At 38.8% G+C, this 17327-nt stretch overlaps 1 protein-coding gene across 1 annotated transcript in view; it reads left to right on the top strand.

Moving 5' to 3' along the window:
- DAPK1 (death associated protein kinase 1) overlaps positions 1–17327 on the top strand; it is an 86251-nt gene that overhangs the window by 27613 nt on the left and 41311 nt on the right. The window contains exon 3 of the mRNA XM_071580178.1: positions 14272–14493. Coding sequence (XP_071436279.1) covers positions 14272–14493 — 222 coding nt within the window. The remainder of the gene's footprint in view (positions 1–14271; positions 14494–17327) is intronic.

The raw sequence follows: 17327 nt of genomic DNA, 5'->3' as shown, positions 1-17327 counted from the left end.
AAAAGCACATGGGTAGGTAAATATCCAAGAATTTCCTACTGAAATACTATTGCCTAAGGAACAGATTTTTTTAATATACATGTGAGATGGGCAGGACATGGGAGAGGGGAAGGCAGATAGTTTCTATATTGATGCTGGTTTTACAGCAAGATTTGTAGATTAATCCTTTTGTCAGTGTTCCAGATTGATGGGTAACTGCATGTTGTGCCATCTGCTGCTTAACTGATAAGTTATACTTAGTCTTTGTGCATATATGTTTTTACTTTTTATTTCTTTCTTAAAAGACTTTCTACAAGTATCATCCAGCTATCTAAATAAAAAAGAATAATAATTTTGAAAGTAGTATATTTGTATTTTTAATGAGGTGTGTAGAAGCTTCAGATTATTAAGTTAGTTTACTGTTTATTTCTTTTTTCTTAGATTATAGTAAAGAATTTGTTTAAGACTAACTGTATTAAATTGGACATGCTATGAGTCCATCCATTTCATACATCCATAGTTGAGAACCTAATAGGTTTTGAAGAATTGTTTCTGTCTACGTGGTAAATAGCTCTACTGAGCATTAAAAGTGCTGGGCAGGTGTGAATGTCATGTTTGAGATGCAGCAGTCTGTTTAATCCAGAACAGAAGCGTAATTGTCAGGGTGGTTTGGCAGGTTTTTTCAGTTATGTTTCTGGTGAGCTTTGCCATTTTATCGTGAAAGTAAGCTAGGTAAGTTGGAAGGAAACCAAGTGTCATGCTCAGACAACAAGAGGGTGATTTGGAGAAGGACATCACTTCTAGCAGAGACTTTATGAAGAGTATTGATTCCTTTCTTCAGTTGAGCCTGAGGAAGAGACTTGAGTACCCGGCCATCCCACTGGAGTCTGATGGACATGTAAGCACAGGGAAGAGCAGTAAAGAAGAGAGCAGAGGTGGAAGTAGTGAGGAGGAATTTGTAATTTTATAAAGTTTTGGACACAATGGCTTAAATGCCTCGATTTAGGTACAAGAGAAGGTGGACTTGAAAGTGCTGAGGCTGGAGGTGAAGGTGGAGATCATACAAGTCCGAAATTAAGAGGGCTGAGTGAGGAAAATAAACACAGTGGATCAACAGTGGTGAAAATCATGAGAAGAAAACCTTTCAGTTGTATCAAAAGAGCACAGTGAAAGGGATGAAGAAGGCTGAAGGTGATAAACACCAGAGATAAACAGCCTGTGAAACCATGCAGCTTATTTTCAAAAGTTATTGCTTTAAAAAAGTGAAAGGGAAGTGAGTGGTGGTTTATTTGTATTGCAGAACTTTGACCAAGAGAGACTATGCATAGAGCAAAAAAATAAAACTGGTGCACATTGCACTGTGTCTCATAATTTTGGCACAGTAAACCACTTGGTGAGAGAGAATAAGGGTAGTCTATGCAATGTATTATAAGCAGGAAAACTGGTCACCACTGGAGTGGAAGAAAGAAAAGCAGAGTGAGTAGTAGCAGGTGCCATGCTCCAAACTCTTTGAAATCTTGGACTTGTAAAGTTTGTTGCCCCTGCCATTATTTCTAATCAAGTGGTTCAGTAAACTCATGAGATGGCTGCAGCTGTATGTTAAAAGAGATGAAACACTTTATTCAAAGGTCTTCATGGGAAAGCAGATGCAGTATTACATTTAACAGATGGGAGCAATTTCCATGAATCTTCAAGTACTTTCCAAACAAATTCCATTTTGTTGGAAAGAGAAATCTACCCGGAGAAATAGTTTGAAGACCTGTGTGTGATTGCTTAAATCTTCTAACATATCCATTGGCACTAAATCTTAGGCATTTAGATAACATTTTCTATGAGGTTGTGTCATGTCTTGATCACAAAGTAATGATTTCATGTGTGTATTTTTTCATTTACTTTGCACGTAAGTTGTATAGATCCCTCTTTTATTCGATATGAAATGAAAAATGTAGGGGTTAATTTCAATGCCATAAGAAATTTGAAGACAACTTGGCAGAACAGAACTTAAGTTCACTTTACAAGTATCTAAACTGAGGGAAGTTGAGTCACTGGAAGTTTTTATTTCCCTTAGAAAAGTCAATAAAAAGTTAAGATGAATTTAAGATTAAGTAATGTAGTATATATAAACACACAATTTAGGCAGCATTCAAGGTTGTGCAGGGCCTTTATGATATATATTTCTTGCAAAGTATTTTCTTCTGAGCAGGTGGCTTCCTACGGACTTAGTGAAATTTCTATAACATTATTGAGTTGTCGTCTGCCAATTAAAGTTTACAGATGTTAACTCTTATTTGAAGTCCTCGGTAAACTTAATTGTTTAATATTTTTAAACAATTATGAAATGCCTTTATAAGCCTTAACTGTCTCACAATGGCATGCTTTGTGTGACAGTGCAGTTTAGATAATATATATTTGTTGAAGTATATACAAAAATTATTATTTGGTTTATACAAAGCTTTCCATTCTCCCATATTCTTCCTCATCATTTTGAACAATGGTATCTCTAGGTAGAAATAAATTTGAGTTCAATGTGGATTAAATCTTCAGAGATTATGTTCTTCATGTGAATTGTTTGTATTACATTTGCAATACATGTTTCTGGTTTAATGCTTGGCTGTAATTTAATATCTTTACCTTTATTTTGGCAATTAAAATGGTCTTGAACATTAATAATATTCCTAGAATCACAGAATATGCTGAGTTTGAAGGAACTCATCAGGATCACCAAGTCCAACTCCTGGCCCTGCACAGGAGAGCCCCAAGGGTCACACCATGTGTCTGAGAGCATTGTCCAAATGCTTCTTGAACTCCATCAGGCTTAGTGCTGTGACCACTTCCCTGGGGACCCTGTTCCAGTGCCCAACCACCCTCTGGGAGAAAAGCTTTTTGCCTAATATGCAAACTAACTCTCCTCCAACTCAGCTTCACGCTGTTTCCTCAAGTCCTATCACTGGTCACAAGAGTTAAGAGATCAGTTCCGGCCCGTCCACTTTCCCTCACAAGGATGTTGGAAATTGTAGTGAGGTCTCCCCTCAGTCTCCTCCTGGCTGAACAAACCAAGTGACCTCAGCCACTCTTCTTGAGGCTTCCTCATGGCCCATCCTCATGACCCTTCTTTAGATGTGCCCTAACAGGCTAATATTGTTTTCATATTATGTTTGAACATTTACTTGTTCCTATACTGTAGTGGCAGTCTGAAATATACTGCACTGTATACTGACAGACTGAGAGAGTTGGAGCTGTTCAGCCTGGAGAAAAGTAGGCCCTGGAGTGACCTCCCAGCAGCCTTTCAATACCTGGACAGGGCGGGCCTATAGAAAGGCTGCAGGGGGACTTTTCACAGTGACATATAATGACAGGACAAGAAGAATGGCTTTAAGCTGAAAGAAGATAGGTTTAGATTAGATAGTAGGAAGAAATTCTTTACTGTGGGGTGGTGAGACCCTGGAGGAGGTTGCCCAGAGAAGCTGTGGATGCCCCTCGCTGAGAGTGTTCAAGGCTGGGTTGGGTGGTGCTTTGAGCAACCTGGTCTAGTGGAATGTGTCCCTCCCATGGCAGGGGCATTGGAACTGCCTGACCTTTTAGGTACCTTTCAACACAAACCCTTCTATGATTCTGTTAATGTGTGGTGCATCATGACTTACCATACATCCCTTTAAAGTCATGAAGCAGATACAGAGGAGGTGGACTACCTAAGGAAAATGCAAATGGCCTGTTTCAAACAGAACCTATGCCACTATTCAAGCGTTTTCATAACTTTTCACATTGAGTCACACATTAAAGCATCTCTAATTTTACTTTTTGTAATTCCTTCCACTCTTCCTCCCTCTCCAAGGTCATACACCAAGTGTTGGGAATCACAAAGCAGAACTATTTGCAGCTCCATGGGAAGAATAGGTGTAACCCAGTCTGAACACACTTCACTGAAATCCTGTTCAGTTTTGAGCCCTGAATTGAAACAAAACCATCCCTAAAGGGAAAAAATGTGAAGACGCTCTTCTTGGATTAAAGAGAGGGCTGCTCTCTCATCTGGTTACATAGCACCCATACTTAGCAAGGGCTAAGCATCAGCCTTCAGTCAAAGGACATCTGCAGAATATGTATATTTTAGGCTTTTTAATTCTTTTAATTTCTTTTTCAAGGTGCTATGTTTCTAATTAAAACCCTTTTCAAGGTCAGAAACTCATTTACTTCTTATGATAAAATATATCAAATATCTGTTCATTTCACAAATAGTGTGTATAAAATTAAAACCAAATATTATCTTTGTGTTTTTATCCTGTTTTTACAATGCTCATAGTGATGTACAGAGAGATACTGTGCATATTTATTTATTTGTCTCTTGTTCCACTTCACGAATTTCAGCCTAATCATTGTGAGATTACATTTTTTCTAAGCTTCTTGTTCCTAAATGCAAACAGTTCTTCAGTCATCTGCTGTTGATGTTTACTGCCAAACTGCTGATACATAGGATCCACTTTCCATCATCTCTGCATGATGGACTGTACTAGTTAATAAGTGCTTTTCAGCTCAGCAAATGTATGCAGAGATGTGTGCTTGCATTCTCACTGCAACAGTTTAACTTGTCTGACAGTAACTATGTTGGAAAAATTTTATCGTGGTTCTCTGAGTAGAATAAGAAAATCCCAAGCAACTCAGCCCCTTCCTTTTAGGTGAGGGTGTTGTGGAAGGTACATGGAAAGTAGTACAGGTTTGCTTGGAGTTACTTTCAACATTTCAAAATACAGTAGCTGTTTTTCTTCATCCCCTTTTCCATGAGCCAGCCAGAGCCATCTGATTAATCTGCTCATGCTTAACAGTAATTCCTATACTGGGAAGCTGTGTTCAGTGAGATCTGATCTTGACCCAATCTGTAAATGGTCAGTGACCGGTGCAGTGAGCCTTGTCAATGGCAGTCACTTGCCTTTTTAATGCGTGGCTTAATTCTATGATAAACATTCAACCACTTTGGAGCATAGTCTTCCACTCAGTATTGGATGCATTTGCTTACCTGTGCACAGAAGAAACAGTAGTGTTCTGTCTTTTCATCTCTCTCTCTTTCCCTCCCCCCTGCTCGCACTGTAATTATTCCCCTGAAATTTTCATACACTACTTGAAGAAATATGAAGCACTTAAGAAACAATAAGAATAAACAGTGTGTATCTTTCTGAGATACCTTACTTAGATCTGTCATAAAATTCTTATCATACTGTTATGTCCTTCCTTGGGGCTAGTGGCTCCTCTGGGTTTCTGGGAAAACAGTGAAGAAAATGACTTTTCTACAAGCTTAGCAAACATCTAGAGAGGTCTGTTAGCAGCCTAATGAAATTTCAGAAATCAGCAGAGCAACAGAGACCTCCAATTCCATCAGCGTTACATGCAGAGGTTGACAGCACAAAGAGGATTTCTGCATGAGTTGCTTTTAAAATAACCAAACCACAAAAATATGAGGCATGAGCTTATAAAATGCTGGAGAAAATAGTAGAATGGACACATTCCTTACTTCCATGTGTCTGGTTTTAGCTGTTATAGTTTTCTTCTTAAGTAGCTTGCACAGTGCTGTGGTTTGGATTTAGTAGGAGAATAAGGTTGATAACACACCATGTGTTCTAGTTGCTGTTAAGTAGTGCTTACCCTAAGTCAGTGAGTTTCCAGTTTCCCATGCTCTGCCAATGAGCAGGTGCACAAGAAGCCTTGAGGGAGCACAGCCAGGACAGCTGACCTGAACTGGCCAAAGGGAGGTTCCATACCATGGAACTTTGTGCCCAATATATAAAATGGGGGGAGTTGGCCATAAGGGGAAGCCAATCACTGCTGGGGTGGGGTTGGGCATCAGTCAGAGTGTGCTGAGCAATTAATTGTGTGCTGGGCATCTCCTGTTTCTCTTTAGTTTTTTTTCTTCTCTCTCTCCCTCTTGTTTTGATTGCTGTTTTAACTGTCATTAGTATTTTATTTTACTTCATTACAGCTATTAAAATGTTCTTATCTCAGACCACGAGGTTTTACTTTTTTTTTTCTGATTCTCTTCCCTATCTCAACATGGAGAAGTGAGCAAAGGGCCACATGCTACTTGATTGCCATCTGGGGTTAAACCACAACAGTGTAATTCTGTGCTTTCTGGTCTATCCTGCAACCTGACTTCAGTTATACACAGTTATGGGAGGTGGTTTAGTCTGTAAATATGCATAAAAAGTTAACCTGGCCCACCTGCTTCTTACACTGAAACCTCAAATTCTGGCTGCTTCTTATTGTCATTTGTTACAGATACTCTCAGAATGTTTCTGTTAATTTAATTAATAAGTTTACAGTTGCACTGTTCAAACTGTGTTTGTGTAGGTAGTATAACAGACGTTTCAGTTGATCTGTGGAGATAAAAAGGGTATCTGATAACGCAACGTTTTTTCTAATTGGAAATATTTTATACAGTATAGAGTTTATTTTGAAAGTTGGGGGTTCTTTTGCTTAAAATATTACATAAAGGAGGAGGTCCTTTTTGTGCTTTGGATATTTTGGTAAAATAACTTTAAATTAAAAATTTGATGTATTTGTACTGAAGGATAATTAATCATCACACACGTTGAGTCACTGTAGTGGGATCAGGGTACTTTGGGAACTTGGTAAGTAGACACCAGAGAATACTCTAAGTCAGAAATGAGGAAAGAGAATTTAAAAGACGTGGAGTCTGTAAGTGTCTAAACATATCTGTGCATAACGAGGAACTCAGAAACTGGGAAATGCCAGTTGTCAGTAGACTTTTTTGCCTTATAAATTTCTTATTTCCCCCTTTGCTTCCCCTTCCTTGCTGTCCTTGTTCTTTTTGTCTTTGCTGCTTTTCCAAAATATTTCTCAGGAAAGTGTATCAACATGCATTTTACTGATAGGTGTGAATTGCAACTTCATTTTAACTCTGAAAGAGTTTCTGATTGGAAAGATATTGCACAATTGGCTAACACTCTTCTGCCTTTGTGCTGGTGTTGCCTAAAACTGAGTGGAAAAAAACCCTTTCAAACAATATTAGTATAGATAAAGTAGAGAGCAGTTCCTTAATGAAACCTTTCAGGTGCACACCCAGTAGAGGGTTCTTACAAATTTATAACACTACTCAACTATCATATCTAATGGGTACATCCAACCCGAAAACCATTTTGCCCCTGATACCACCCTCAGAACTGCCCCGTTGGAGCCCCGTTGGACTACAATATGTCTTATTATTCTGGTTCAGGTGCATGTGTCCCAAACATGATGTCCTTGGTGAAATCTTTTTCCTTGAAAAGACTTACACAGAATTTCAAAAATGTGGCACAAACCGTGAGAAAGAGGCTTAGAAACTGTCAGCAGCTCCTTCGAGTGTGAGAAATTATACAGCTATATTAAAATGTACAACTGTACTAGAAATCTTAAGGCATCACGTGCAACACTCTCCTTTTTATAGTTTCTTAGTCAAATTTAGTTAAGCCCTTATATTTGCTTTTCTGTACTAGTAGTACTTGAAAAAGACAATTCCTAACAGTGATCTCTGTGGTACACAGTCAGATTTCAGCTGCCTTATTCTCCTGCTTAATTACTCATAACATCATTGAGGATTATTTCCCTGTTTTGCCTAATTGCTGTATCATGTGTAACTCCTTTTTTTGCCTCATTGTACTGCATTTTTCATGTGTCTCCCAAAGTTCCTACTTCTGTTGTGCTATGGCCACCCTGCCCTTTCCAATAACAAGATTTTACGAGCAGTTGAAACAACTTTATGGTGATTGACAGTCTTCAGGTCCTTGCAGCTCTTTCTTCTACCAAGAATACAGGTGCTGTTCCTTCATTTTACCACGTGATTAAGTACTTTGCGTGCTGCCACTTGGACTCACTGTGGACTGTGGAAAAGCATTTCTCCACCATGAAAACAAGGCAGACAGTTCCACTGTCAGTTGAGAGGTGTGTGTCTGCGTCAGCACTGAAAGTGTAAACTTTTTACTTACATTGAAAACTGGTTTTTTAGAGCTGTTAAAAAAGAAACATTTGTATATAAATAGGCTAATCATCTATTCAGCATCCACACATCTTTCAGATACAGCTGTCCTGTGATGTTCTTTGCCATTTCTTTTCAAAGCTTTTCAGTACTTGGAGGGCTGGCAGCTAAAAATTCTTCCGGCATTCTGTCAGCTTGTGTGCTGGAGAATTAAACATGGCAGGGCAAGGGGAGGAGCACAAAAATGGTGAGCACTGTACTCTGACTTTCCAACTTTGAGAGCCAAAACAAATATGGGAGGACCTTATCAGTCAGTCCTGCATTCTTTCCCTGTCTGCCTGTACTGTTTAGATGGCTGCAAAATTAAAAATGTGATTTGGTAAAAGGACCATTACATTCCCCTAACATGCCCTCTCTGGGGGAAAGAAAAGATGTGCATACACACTAAGAGAAACTGCCTGACAAGATATCTTGTGTTGGAGAACCCCAGTTTCTTTGTCTGTCAGGATAAGGGAAGGTTTCTTCTTGCAGGCATAATGGTAGTAGCTATTGCTAAAGCTGCTGTTCTGTGAAATAGATTGTCTCTTGAATGTGTTACGCATGAAGCACAACTGCTTCCCAGCTGCATCTGCATGGAGTGCTCTATTAGCCTGTTAACCAAGACTTACCCACTTTTACAGGACCATAATGGAGATAGAGGGAGGAGAGGAAAAAATTTGTCTCCAGTTCGGCCTTGCAGCTGAACTGAAAATGTAATTTTGCTTGGTTTAGAAGGTAGAGAGGGACTTAATGTAGCTATAACCCCTCATGGTTTGTGGAGAAACCTTCCTTTTCTTTGAAAAAGACTTGGATACTGCTGCCTCACCAGTGAGTTTTGTGAGAGTTAACCTTATGAGCAGAAGCGGCTCAGATGCCCTTGGTGACAGACAGTGGTACATGAGCAGCAGTGCAGACTGTAGAGCTGACTGATTCTGGGATGGTGCTAGGGATGGAAATCCCTTATTTGCTTGTCTTTCCCTGTGGCAGATCTCTGAGGAAAGACAGAACTGTCTGCATTATGCCAATAAATGTTCTATTGGAGAAAACAAATCACTCTATGGTTCAGTTGCAGTTTCTTTCATAGGCTCATCTTATAGTATTGTGTAAATCTCTTTCTGTTAAATTAGTGTAATTTTAAAAAAGGAGTCAAGCAAAGAGTAAAAGCAGTTGGGTCTTAATATAGTGTGTTTTCAGAGTTGTGTATTGAATACTAAATTATTAAAATAGTGTCAGACACATACCAAGACCTTTTACACCTCTGATGGCAACATAATGCCTCTTCCTTATTCCTATTTCGTACTCCCATTAAACTTTGTCTTTGGAAAACAGTTCTTAGAAGATGGCATGGAAAATTGTCCCATGCTTGACTTATTGTGGCAATAAATACTAGAAAATTTGTTCCTGGGCGTTACTTGAGCACCTCTATGTCCAACTTGGACCTCTTTCAAACAGTTCTTTGGACAAGAGTTGGGCAAGAGTTTTCTTCCTCACAGAAGGAAGTAGCTGGGAAGAGCTGGTGTGCAGATGGCTGGGACTGGGTGTCTGTCACCCCTAATCACTGTGACCATCCTTGTAGAAAAAATGAAAGGACTTTTTATGTGTTTTCCATTTGATTCAAAACAACTGTCCCTGTATTTAAAACTTTCCTTAATTCATGCTCCTGAATAGTTGTTTTATGATCCTACCAAGTCAGGACCAATAAAGGTTTACATATAGGTGTTTTATTGCTGCTTCCATCCCCAAACTGCATAACTTTTGCATATACATACATGCATTGTAAAGGGCAGTGTGTGTCATCTAATGATGTAAAAAGGATGCAGAAATGTCATGATTAGGTAATGGGTTAGTACTTGTTCAGAAGTGAGCCTGAATGTGGATGTGTATTTATGCCAAGTGTCCTAAAAGGAGTGGGTTTAGAATAGTAATTAAATGCTAGTTGAGTAAGAATTACAACATCACAAAACAAATTACTATTATTAGCAGAAATATTTGTTCTCACATCAAACTGTCGTCCTCCTTTCCTGTTTAACCCGATTCATCCACGTGAGAAAAAAATTATGTCAGATACTTAAACCGTGAGTTTGTTATTTACTTTGGCTGGTGTGGAGAAAGGCAGGGCGGAGGGTGTGGATGGGTTGATGTAATTGTCTTCTAAAATGGCTGTATTTTTTGACTGTGTGCACTTTAAATCAAACCTACAAGAGCAAAGGAACTTAAAAAACTAAACGCCTTTTCTGGCTTTGAAGACGCTGTATGAATGAATGCTGAATCTGAAAGTGTAGGATCTGTGGGAGGATATTACTGGATATTCTGTGAGTGTTCTGACTTAAAACAGCTTGTTGCTGCAGTTATACAGGGAAAAGCCCAGTAAATGCCATTGATTTACACATCTCTTCTGCTTTTAAAACAGGAGTTTAGAGAGAGTTGTAAAATGGTGTGGCTTAGGGAACCTGGGCATGAAATAGCCCCTTTGCAGCTTAATGTGATCTGCATGTACAGCATTTAATAACAAACAACTAATTGTGCAGTTTTGTGCTGAATACCCCAACAACAACAATAACAAGGTTATTTGGTGTGTAACTGGCACTTATACTGGATACTTGTTAGTTCATAACTTTATTACAGTCTTGAGCAATGTCAAAGACTTTTGGAGCCTTACATCCTATAAAACATGAATGAGACCAGTCTATAAAGTCATGTGATTTCAAACAATGTATTGGTCTTCTCATAAGACTTCTGTATTGAATTGTGATAGATTAGGACATCCTTCAAAGAAGTTGTGGACAGAGAAAGTTAAAGGCTAAAAAAATAAAATACATAGCTCAGAAGGGGAAAGAGATCTACTTTCTTACGTGGCCCCTTTTGTTTCAGTAGGTCAATCTCATGTTGAAACATCATAGTAACATCATAGTTGACCCATTGCCAAAATAAGATTAAACAGCCTTAGCCTTAAAAGCATTGGAAGCGTGAAGTGGCTTTGGGGAATGATGTAATTCAAATATGAATAGTACTATCATCATATCAGTGAAACATGGACAACTCTCAATCACCACCAACTTTTGTAATTAAATCTTCCTGGATATCAAAATACTTTGTATGTCTGTGTAGTTCTGGTTTTATTTTTCTACTCCAAAGCTGTTGTTAGAAGTAATTTTGCATTTAATATTTTGATGTTTCTGGGTGTTGGATTTGTTTAATTTACATTGTGGGGATTTTTGGTTTTTAGGAGGCAGGACATTTTGGGGGTTGCGGGGCGGGGTGGGAGGGGGGGTATGTTGGTTTGGGGTGTTTTCATGGGGGTTTTTCATAATGAAAATAAGCTTTTTTTAAAACTTACAGGGTGGGCATTGATAAGAAGGTGATTAGCCACTAGCATTCAAGCATTGAGATGAGCAGAAACATTTTTCTTCCTCTATCAGGCCATTTAGACTTCTAGGTTGAAAGCCAGTTGTGTGGTCAAAAGACAAACAGCAACTTTTTACTTCCTTGTGGCCCACAAGCTTGACTAGCTGTTTGGAGTTGTAATTATGCCAACATCTGTCCACTGCCCTTCCCCAATTTTGTTGTTTCTCTAAACTGTGAACTTTCTGCAGAGCTGACTGCTCTTTAAATAAAGCTTTGTATCTCTCTGGAGTTGTGCGTGCTGTGGGAGAGACTGTGAGAGAATCACTGCTTTTCTCCCTGTAAGCAGGGGCCAGAAATGCTGTTTTCACTTCTGAGCAGCAGTGCAAATACTTCTACTCTGGCTGGCTGTCCCACAGTGCAAAGTTGCTTAGACCTGGGCGATCCAACCCAGAGCGACTTTTGCAGGAAGAGTTTTTGTGAAGTTGAATTGAACCAAGCGGAGAAGGCTGAAGTACCTTAGGTTACCTTGTCTAGCTCTCTGCTGCCAGTTTAGGGTGACACAGATATTCCAGAGATCTGTGCCTTCTCTGCCACTTACACAGGAGTGTCTGAGCTCTCTGTGAGCTTCTCTAATAACACTAGCAGACCAAGTCTGAGCGAGTGAAACTGATCTTCCAGCCTACATGTCATAGAGAAGAGGATATGGTGTGGTCTTGATGTCTAAAATAGAAAAAAAGACTTTCAAGACAAAATTAGCATAAATAAAATAGAGAACTGGTCTTTAATTAAAGCACTTTAAGATACATTAAATATTTAAATGCATGATACAGCGTAAGGCTCCTACAAATTTATAGTACTAATTAATTCTCATATATAATGGATACACCCAATTTGAGAATCATCTGCCCCCAGAACTTCCCTCAGGTCTGCCCCTTGGCACACCTCCCTGGAATTGATTCGAAAGTCTCCAGAGCCCTTCCTTCTTCACCATCATCATCTTCAGCATCACGTGCCTTCTTTGGTGCTTCTTCAAGGTTTCTGCGCCTTCTATTGCATTACTACAATGATATCTTACTATGTCCTTCTAGGTACATGTCCCAACCAAGATGTCCTTACTAAACTATTTTTTTCTTGGAAAGAACATTAAACAAAATTTCAAGAATTTTTAGAATTTTACCCAAACCATGAGAAAGGGTGTTTAGTAACTGTTAATTGCTATTTTAGTGTTAGAAATTATACAGCTATATTAAAAATCTATATGCTACATCACTCTAAAGCACTGCCCTGTCCACTGCAGTTTGTAATAACAACATGTGGGCCCCCATGTGATAAGTCTGACCCTTGACAACTTTGTGCAGAATTGCTGAGGAGTGAAATTTAAGGTAAAGATTTTTGTCATGCAACATAGCATCATCTCAAGTTCATGAACTGATTTCATTAAATAATGAATAATGAAACTCAAATGGTGATTATAGCACTGAAATAAAACCACACCTCAGCTTAAGACTGTTGACTGCTTCTCTTTGAATTTACTTTTTTCACTACCCTTGGCTGCATTCACAGATTTCCCAAATGGTAGTGGCTACTCTGGAGTCCCTTTCTAGGAGTTTGTAGGAGAGGACACATCTCTGTCCCGCTTTCTGCAAGTGACAGTCATTTAGCCTAGCCCAGCTGCATGTCCAGTTCAAGAAAATTTGTCACTCAGGGTTCAGTCTGGGTTCAGCATAGTAATGGTTGCATGAAATGTGTAGCTTTGGGTGATTCCCAATTGGCACTTTGTCGTTATGTGATGCCCTTTTTGCAGGTGATGCATCTTCTTAGAGATCTCTCTACCAGCAGTAATCAGTTAACCACTAACACAAGTTAACTTTTGTTTCAGGTACTGGTTGTGGTTACACATGCCTAATGCTACATGGCTGTTCAGGTAGTCAAGCCTACCAGGGTCAGCTTTGACTTAATTGCTGTGCTAAGTCTGCTTTAGAGAGCAGCACTTCCTCAATTAACAGTGTAGGCTAACTTCAGAAAATTTTCTCATTAGTATTATTTGGTAATTCTACCATTTTTTCATATGGTGAAAAAAAAACCCAAGAGCAGAATTTCTAGAGAATTCTCAGCAAGAGAGTAGGGAAATATAAAAATAAAACTCAGCAGTATCAGAAGTCCTGTTCTGACTTTAACTCAACATTAGATTACTGGAGATTTCTGATATAAATGAGTGTGTGCATGTAGCAACAGCAGGCTTGCACCTCAGTGGTAACAGGCTGCAGTTAGCAGCTTTCTTGAGTTTCTTCTGGTTTGTACAAGAAACACAGGTTTTTGTTTCTCAGTGTCTTGGTACTTTCCTCATCTTCAAACTTGTTGTACTTAACAACATGATACAATAACTGTAATTCTTGATATTACTGTGTTTAGTCAGTGCTTTTGAAACTAAAAATGAAAGGAAGTGTCATGAAACCCAGTGTTGTAAAAACTTTTTGAAAAGCAAGGTTGAGGATAATAAAGTGATAATAATAACTGCAAGTAAAGTGAATATTGACAGATACTGTAAGAAAGTAAAATTATAAGAAACTAAGAACTGTTTCACTTGCAGAACAGACACACACCAAAAGCACCTCGCATGCAAATGGAAGGAGAAATCCAGAAACTACAGTTTTGCCCAGTAATTCCCAGTGCAAACATTTCTCAAAAATGCAGTAATCCTCACAGGTGTTATCTTTTACTTACAGACATGCTGAAATATGTACATTTGTGGGATACGAAAGCCATATCTTAGCTTTTCTGCCTCTTCTAGGGTTTATTCATGTATTACTCTAGATTGCATAAAAAGCAGTAATATAATTTAGTCAAGCAGTGCTAACAGCTGTTTTCCCCAACTACAGTAAATAGAGGCTGTTCTTAACTCTAAATTTTCTTTAACGAAACATTAATCTTTTTCTTTTTTATTATTTTAGTGGGCAGTTTGCTGTGGTGAAAAAATGCCGCGAGAAAAGTACTGGTCAGCAGTTTGCAGCAAAATTCATCAAGAAAAGGAGAACAAAATCCAGCCGGCGTGGAGTAAGCCGGGAAGATATTGAGCGAGAAGTTGGCATCCTAAAAGAGATTCGACATCCCAATGTGATTATGCTTCATGATGTTTATGAAAACAAAACAGATGTCATTCTTATTCTGGAACTGTAAGTAGCTCTAGAGACCTCTGAAGAAGTAGCACAGTATTTCTTTATTTGTTTTTTAACAGACACTCAGAATTGCAGTGATTTAATCGGAGTTCCTTATCACGTCAAAAGAAGATAGGCAGTAGCCTTGTAATTCTTTATTTCTAAGTCAGTGGTGTAGCTTTCTGATTTCTACATGTATCTTTCACTCTAAATGCACTGCAAAGGTTAAAAAAAAATCTCTATATTTAGGGAATTTTTCTGCTTGTTACTTTAATCACTGTTGATGTTACGGATCCAGAAGAATACGCTGGAAGTAAATAAACTGATTTGAAGATAAGAGCAAGAGGAAAGTAAAGATTCTAAGTGGAGGTTGGCTTAGCAAATTTGACTGTGTTTCATGTTGGTGTAAAGTGACCTCAGTGAATGCTTTTTCTCCTTTTTTAACCCACATAAAACAGAACAGAATTTTCCCAGTTCTGGCTTCTTGACATGTGGATTGGACTTTCACATTGTTTCTTATTGTCTTATTTCCCAATTTTTCATTTAATGTCAGGGCTAATAGGTTGAGATAAATATGTCAGCAGGGACTTCTGCAATTTTTCAAGTCTAGCTTCCAGTTCCTCAAAGACTGCAAGTGTAGGCCCAAGCATTATTCACCTGTTAAGAGTCTGTGAGTGCATGCTGGTGGCATGTGCATGTCTTTACACAGATTGCATGCCTAACACTGTATTACTGCCATACTTGCTCTGTATCAGCTAAATATGCTTTAGAGTATTTTTCGTAAGCAAAAGATTTAGTACCAAAGTCTTGGGCAACACTTTTGTCCTTTCCTTGGCTGTTCATGTTATTTTCTTATGTAGGTTATGTTTTCCTATTTATTAGTTTTGTTAAGTGATGTTTCCACTTACCTTATAAAGATCCTTCACTGTTGTATGCTTGCAGTAACATGTACATTTGCAGAAAGAAGAAAACAGGGAGATTCACCTTTGTATGGTATATACATGCATGTACTGCTTTGTTATTTTTATGTAAATGTATTTTTACAATTCTAGCTCAGCATGTGATGGTTTCTTATAATACTTGTAGTTTGTCTTGGTTTTTTTAGTTCCAGAAGTACACACTTGCATGAGTTTGCCAAATTTGAGTAATTTTAACAAGTTTGGTTTTTTAAAGCTAAATTATCATCCTGTTTAAAGTAGAAGTTCCTGACAGTTGATGCCGTGGGTGACCCTCCCCCAGTGCAGGACTCTGAGCCACGTTAGTGGAGGGTAAGATAAAAAGTAAAGGTCCTTTAATAACACAGGGCCTACAGCCCACAGGAATACAGGATGACATCCATGTGTCTCAGTTCTTATTTCCATGGCTTTTATAATAAGATCCCTCCAATCATTGCTTTACACATTTCTCAGTCCAGCCCCAGTCCCACCCCTGGACCAACCCCTGGAATTGGGTCTGGGGTCGTCAAGACCCTCTGTCTTCATCAGCTCCTCTTCCTCAGGCACACAAAGGTCTCTTGGAGTTCATCCAGTTTTGGCTTTTGGGTCACTCTGACCTTATATTTATGGTTCGTTCTGTGGGCCTTCTGATATCCTTCAGCTCTACCTTGGAAAGGAGTCTAAACAAGATTAATTAACTAAAGGAATTTGAGCTACCAGTTCTGGGACAGGGGTAGTGATAGAAAGGCATTAAACTTAAACTGTTAGGAATATTAACCCTCTAAAAATCTACAACTACTGTGTTCCTAAAATCTACAAAATGTGAAAATCAGAACAAAAACTCCTTTGGCATCACAGTCTGACTACTTTTTGTATTTCTTCAGAACTCTTTTAAATGTGTCATGCATCCACAGCAAAATAAGTGTGATGCTTCCTTCTCCCCTCACTTGATACTAAATCTCCCATTCTTTGGCTCTATGACCTCAGTGTTCTGCAGCACTTTTTGCTCTGTAATTGTCCAGATGAAATCAGGCCAGTGCCTGTACTTGAAAGCTGTGAGGAAGACTTGGTGATCATGGATAGTGGTGTGAGGAACGGGATTGTTCCACCTCCCCACTTTGTACATGGAATAGAAGCTTTATTGGCAGCAAGGTTGCTGTGTGTGTCAGTGTGCAGCCACTACTGTGCTTTGAATAGAAGAAGATATTTCTTCTGACAATCTGTTAGTATTTCGTAAGCTGAATGGCGTGAAGTTCAGCAAACTATTTACGTTGCATTTTAGCTAGTTGTTTTGTCTAATTAACAACCCCTATGTCATTTCAGTTGGAGATTTTTTTTCCACATTTCAAACTCCTTTGTGAGTCTTTTAAGTTGAAGAAATGTTCTTTTGGATATTATAAAGGCAATGCATTTATTTATTTAGACGGTCGAAGAGGAAATTATGAGGTTAACAATCCCTTTGTATCTTGGATTGTGTCAAAGTTTTGTAGTTCTCAAAATCACTGTGAGATTATACACAGCCTTCTAAACAATTTTCTGTCTTATTAATCAGCTCTTTCCCAGAGGTGAGTAACTGACTGGACAAGGGGGAATGGCTTCAAAGTGAAAATGGGTAGATTCAAATTGGATAATAGGAAGAAATTCTTTACTGTGGGGTGGTGAGGCACTGGAACAGGTTGCTCAGAGAAGCTGTGGATGCCCCATCCCTGGAATTATTTGAGGCCAGGTTGGGTGGGGCTTTGAGCAACCTGATCTAGTGGAAGGTGTCCCTGCCTATGGCAGGGGGGTTGGAACGACATATCTTTAAGGTGCCTTACAACCCAAACCATTCTATGCTTCTATTCAAGGTCGTGATTGACATGCAGAAATATGTGGGCAGTTAGTTAATTATTGCAGTGGCAAGGTTGAATGCAAAGC

This window comes from Pithys albifrons, chromosome Z, assembly GCF_047495875.1.
Source record: "Pithys albifrons albifrons isolate INPA30051 chromosome Z, PitAlb_v1, whole genome shotgun sequence".
In the NCBI taxonomy this organism is placed as follows: domain Eukaryota; kingdom Metazoa; phylum Chordata; class Aves; order Passeriformes; family Thamnophilidae; genus Pithys; species Pithys albifrons.
The sequence above is the reverse complement of the archived record's forward strand: the minus strand, read 5'-3'. Positions and strand labels throughout refer to the sequence as shown.